The sequence below is a fragment of the Olea europaea genome, chromosome 4, assembly GCF_002742605.1.
Source record: "Olea europaea var. sylvestris chromosome 4, O_europaea_v1, whole genome shotgun sequence".
Lineage (NCBI taxonomy): Eukaryota > Viridiplantae > Streptophyta > Magnoliopsida > Lamiales > Oleaceae > Olea > Olea europaea.
In genome coordinates this window covers 8,199,250-8,205,180 of record NC_036240.1, presented here as the reverse complement: position 1 = coordinate 8,205,180, position 5,931 = coordinate 8,199,250, and the positions used below count along the sequence as shown (strand labels likewise).

At 34.9% G+C, this 5,931-nt stretch overlaps 1 protein-coding gene across 8 annotated transcripts in view; it reads left to right on the top strand.

Annotated features, from left to right (window-relative positions):
- Positions 1–5,626, top strand: part of LOC111393501 (protein-tyrosine sulfotransferase-like) — an 8,511-nt gene extending 2,885 nt beyond the window's left edge. For 4 of the 8 annotated variants that reach the window (XM_023019055.1, XM_023019051.1, XM_023019050.1 and 1 more), the window contains 9 exons: positions 284–572; positions 1,645–1,785; positions 2,434–2,538; positions 2,653–2,800; positions 3,299–3,345; positions 3,430–3,492; positions 3,606–3,725; positions 3,838–3,972; positions 5,143–5,626. In XM_023019055.1, the coding sequence (XP_022874823.1) occupies positions 284–572; positions 1,645–1,785; positions 2,434–2,538; positions 2,653–2,800; positions 3,299–3,345; positions 3,430–3,492; positions 3,606–3,725; positions 3,838–3,972; positions 5,143–5,301 (1,207 nt within the window). In that variant the 3' untranslated portion in view covers positions 5,302–5,626. Of the gene's footprint in view, positions 1–283; positions 573–1,644; positions 1,786–2,433; positions 2,539–2,652; positions 2,801–3,298; positions 3,346–3,429; positions 3,493–3,605; positions 3,726–3,837; positions 3,973–4,695; positions 4,773–5,142 lie in introns of all 8 variants that reach the window. The other 4 variants (XR_002702434.1, XR_002702433.1, XM_023019053.1 and 1 more) reach the window with 4 other exon arrangements.
- Positions 5,627–5,931: the final 305 nt, after the last annotated feature.

The window sequence follows — 5,931 nt, the reverse complement described above, 5'->3', positions numbered from 1 at the left end:
AAGACATATATAAATGCTGAAACAGACTGATTGAATGGATAATTTTCACTTGATTATTATAGTTGTCGTCTAAGGGGATATATTTCTCTATTTGATGGTTCTAGGTAGATATAACTAATGTTTGCTGATGTGCTTTGCTTATACATAACTATCAAGACTCGTCATATATCAGCACAATGGAAAGATGATGCTACCTCCTGGTTCCATTGCAATAACTCATTCATCATATTATATGCTTTTTTTCTCAAGATATCTAAGCTATTTATTTTGTTTTAATGAGCAGAAAATCAAACTGCCGGTTATTAAGTACACATGATGACTATAGCATGATGGTCAAACTTCCCAAGGAGCAAACTTCAGTGGTTACAATGCTCAGAAATCCTATTGACCGTGTCTTTAGCACTTATGAATTTTCGGTGGAGGTAGCAGCTAGGTTTTTGATACACCGTGACTTAACATCTCTATCAAAAATGGCGAAACGTGCACGTATGAAGGCAGGTGGAGTAAGCACACTGGATATCTGGCCATGGAAATATTTGGTCCCTTGGATGAGAGAAGATCTTTTTGCTCGAGTATGTTTTGCAACTTGTATTGGAAACTTCCTCTATGGAATTTTTTCCTCTTTCATCTTTTCACAATTATTCTTTAGATTTTATTTATTTATTTATTTATTTATTTATTTTGTGTATTTTTCTCTGCAAATTCTCAATCAAGTAAAGTGCATTTTGTTGTAGTTGAAGCAAAATCATGATATTAGGATTCCAACATCTTTATTCTGACAACTTAACAGTTGTATCACACCTTAACCTCGTTGATTTTTGTCAAACTAGCTAATTGAAGTCACGTAAATGGTGCCTTCTTAATCTAATCTACTCTGTTATTTCTAGCCATGAAACACTTATTTTAATGAATGCCTGTCCTTCAGGCGGCATGCCCTATCCATCTTAGCTAGGATTAAATATTTGCAGGTATAGTTAGTTGCTTCCAGGTGTCATGGTCTTTAGGAATGGGATAAGCATTCAGATCAGCTTTATTTTTTTTCTTGCCACTTCTCTTTATTAATTCCATTTCATATTTCTATTCCCTATCAATCCTCTGAATATATATCAATTGACTAACCTGATTCTTGAAAAGAATTTTCTGTAAAGGGAAATTAGAATTTTTCAATTAATTTATACTGTTGCTGTATCTTTTTTAAGAAGTTCTATTTCCATCTGACAGTGAAGGGTCTGGACAAAATTAGGAGTAAGTACACTGTAGTATGATATTTTCTGGGTTCTCAATGTGTCTCGTCATGCTCATTGTAGTGTTTGGAAATCTTTAAACTAATTTATTCAAAAGATTGCTATCAGGTCCTCCCCACTCACTCCATCTATTATATAGTGGTTAATAGTAATTACTGAACTGGGCATCTGTCATGATTCTATTATCTGTTCAAGCCAGCAGTGAATCATATAATGTTGAATTTTGCCAGTGAAACAATGTCTGGGATTACAAACATTCTCTTGCATCACAAATTTCTAAGATCTTGATTTGCTGTTTTCATGTTTCGTTCTGGATTAATTGCACCATCGTGATGCTAGTTTTTTATGGCTTTTCATTGAATATCATATTCTAACGTATTATTTTATATTTATATGGCAGAGGGATGCTAGAATTAGCAAAAGCCATTCTTATATCAGAAGTAATCGCTCATACGACATGGAAGAAATTTTGATGCCTCTACGTGATTATATTAATGATCCTATTGCTCGAGACATCATCCACAATGGGGCCACCTTTCAGGTATTGTAGTCTACTGCTCTTTAGGTCTTAGTGCTTGTTTGGTAGATCTTTTAAGTGCTTATAAGCAGCAGGTCCTATAGGATGTGTGGATTATAAGTAGATAGTAAGTTAACATGTGGATAAAAAGTATTTTGACTGGCCCAAATTATAATTTAAGCTTTGCCAAACATGCTGTTAATCTTTATGCAATAATTTCTTTAGCATTTTTGAAGGTGGGATTTAGATATTGAAATTGACGTAGAAAGCTCATGACAATATTGTTATGCTGTGAATTTGGGGACACAATCTTAAGTATTTGATCATCGTGAAAATTGTGCAGTACTTGTGCATTATGTAATATACATAAAAATAGCTGGCATGGAATGGAAGTTATAACATATGGTCTTTGAGGATGTAGGAAAAATATTTTATGCAATTTTACTTTGTATCAGCATTGAAGCAGTTAGTGCCTCATTGTCCAAGATTTAGTCCTAAATCTGGCCACTGAGAGATAGATGTGCTGGGATGCAAAGTGAATAGTGAGAGACGGTTACATAGATGATAATTGTTGACATGTCATTTGTGATCTATGGTGTGTTTCTCAGACCTTGTGTCTCTAATCTAGACTTCAAAATTATTCACTTCACTGATTTATTTTATGATTCATAGATTGCAGGACTTACAAACAACTCTTATTTAGCCGAATCACATGAAGTGCGCCATTGTGTACTAAAGTATCAGAGTCTTGGTCAATATGTGCTTGACGTTGTGAAGGTAATTATAAAAGGTTCCCACAATCATGCATTACATGGAATATTAATACTGTCTTTCTGATTTATTTCCTTATTCTATGGTTTGAATCGTAGTAGATCATTGTAAATCTTGCAGAAGAGATTGGATAGTATGTTGTATGTCGGTCTTACTGAGAATCATAGAGAGTCAGCCACTTTGTTCTCAAATCTAGTTGGTGCACAGGTGATAGCTCAGTTGACAAAATCAAGCTCCAGTTCAGATTCTGCCATTAATAATGGTTCAGGTCAGTAATCGGAAGTAACTGGTCTGAATAACCTGTCAATTATGTCTTCATTGCAACTAATAAAATCAAAGATGAGCTTGAAAGGGAATTTTTAAGTCTTGGATGTTATATAACTTCAGGCTCCCGTGTTACTAATTTCTTGTTTGCTTGACAATGATGTTTCTGAATATCTTCACTTCGATGCATCATCGGGCTTTTGAACATGCAAGTTGCCAAAAATAAAAAAAAGGGTTTAGTTACCTTCACTCTAAGAACATCATATTTTAATCTTAGAGCTGGTTGATGTCTGAACGGGCTCCCATTTGAGAAGAACTGGTTATATCAGTTAATCAACTTCTGCCTAACATAGCTGGACTTAGTTTTCAGATCATTGTGGTTTGATAAATGTTTTGATCGAAATAATTATCCTTTTAACAATGTATTAGATAAATGTTTAAAATTTGAGCTGACCTACATTATAGTGGCTTATATTAAACCATGTTCTACTTCTGCTAACAGAACACAGATCCTTGCTTCCGAATTCCACATCCGATGCAAATCATCAAGTGAGAACTGACTGCAATTTTGCTTCTGATAATAATCGAGATTGAAATTCTGGTATTGTTATATTTCATTTTGCCAAATTACAGGACACTTACAGAAAGCTAGCGAAAGTATCATCAGCTAGTAAGGATGCAGCAGCAAATATTAATGTACACCCCCCTGCAATGGCTTGAATATTCTCGTGCTATTGGGATCTTCCCCCTTCTTTTCGTTTCTTTTATTTTCATTTTAGCAGGCTAAGTTCTCCCTGCCACTGTAACAGATGGATGCTGGAAAACTTATGGAAGCATATGAGTCCTGCATTTCAAGCTTAAGGAACTCCCAATCAGAGCGACGCGTGAAATCTTTGAAAAGAATTTCTCCTGCAAACTTTACAAAAGAGGTATGATAGCTTAAGTTTCAGCCTTTCAATTTGCTGACTGCTTGGTAACTGTCATTATGTTATGTGCTCTCCCCATCCTTGCCATTGACATCATTAGCATAACAATTTTCAGGCTCGTCGTAAGGTACCGGAACTGCTTCTCCAGGAAATTAAATTACTGAACAGCCTAGATATGCAACTGTATAGTTATGCTCAGGACATCTTTGCAAAGCAACGGGCACTTATGGTGCAGAATATGGTTCGTGCAGTAAGTTTCAAGTTTCACATCTTATAGAAATAGAACTGTGAATAATATATATATATATATATAGACATAGGGGATTGAGTGCAGTTACTAATACGTGGATAGTTTATACTCAACATTTGAAAGAGGTTGAAAATAATTGGGATGATTTGGTAAACTTTCGGGTAGATTACAGTCATGTTGGCTATTATCTTCTGAGAGCTATATTTCATGGAGCTGGCTTGTCTTTCGATTTAGGAGGGTAAGGATGAGGAAATTTCTCATTTATAATTCAGGGAATTTTGCATTAGATATGACAAAGAAAACAATCGCCTCTACTTTTCTATATATCTCTCAAGCCCCATGACTGGACATAAGGAGCTTTAGATAGTATAATTGCACTCTTTGCACTAATGTCATTTTACTCATGTTTTTTCCAGAGCAATACTATTAGGATGAAGGCTTAGTTTCGTTGTTTCAGAGTCAATAGTGCGACTACCAAATCCAATAGTGTACTTTTTATTTTTGATTCCAAAGTCCAAACCATGGTTTGGGTTACTAGATTATACATTCTTATAACTCGTATTCTTATCTCCAACTTTTGCGAAGAAATCCAATTCTTTGATGCACAAAGTGCTACCTAAAGAATGCCTTCGACAAAGAGAATTTGATCTCTCTCTCCATTTTTTTTATTTTTTTTATTTTTATTTTTTTTAAGAACTTGTTAATTCATTGCCTTCCCAGCAGATTGGTCGATTTCAGGCTTGAATCAGAAAGTATATGCTCTTCCCATCTCTCTGGCCGTCATACAGCTTAATGTACATGTACATTAATTCTATTCTTCATTCTATTGATTCTATGCTTGCTAATAACGAAGTGGCGAGATATGTGGTTTCTCGATTGTCTGCCCTCTTTTCTCATTTCATGTTTGTCATCCAAATAACCAAATATATTACTCCCCCCATTCAGAATTTTGAGTGCCAGAACCCCATTTTTTCTCCCTTTATTAACTTCAAATGTTTTTTCATTTAAGTTTCTTTTCTAAAATGGAAAAAAAAATTCAATTTTCATGTTGATGTTATTTTTGCTGTGTTAGCTTTAGCGTAAATGGTTTGCGACAAAAACCTTTACCTTCCTTTCAAAAAACTGGAACGTACATCTCTCTACTAATGTATCTTTTGCTATTAACTGCAGGAGAGTCTTCAAAGTGCGCACGATGAGCACGCAAACAACAATTCATTCAGCCTTCCCTCATGGAAAGTCGTTTTCTTGGTCATTGCCTCTCTCTTGGTGCTTTTCTTCGTGTTTCATTTTGTAAATGCAAGGAGAAGGACTTCGAAAGTTAAATTGTAATTTTAGTTCGAACACCTGTTGAGGATATGAACAACTGCAGAGAATGAAGCAAAAAAAGATGAAAAAGCCTCGTTGAACTTCAAACGATGGGCAACTTTGTAGCGAGGCACACTTATGCCGAGGTAAAGAAGCTATGGCTTATCAATGCAAAATTTTTGTCGTACTTCAAATGCATGACAAACTTGACATCTTCAAACTTTAACAGCGTTAATCGAGCATTGGACAGTATTATAGCAGAGAAAGCTCAAATCTTTTCTTTTCCTTGTAATCTAAGCTCAAAGCTCAAAACTTTAACAGCGTTAATCTAATTTTGGATTCATCTAAATTCTTAAAGCTTGAGCATGCCACCTAATAATACTATTTGCTTTTTAGAACACTGATACAGAGTGCTCAACTTCATTAATCAAACATATATTATAAATGGTATTTTTTTGTCAAAAATAAATTGTCTATGTACGTGACTTTCATGCCACTTAAGCCTTGAGTCTGCTCAAGATTGCAGAACAATTTGACGACATGAAATAAAGTGTAATTAGTGCAAAAGGTTTCTATCTTTCAATATTATTGTGCAAAACGTCCATACGTTTCATTTTTTGACATTTTTGCCCTTACCTTTCACCTTTCATTGCG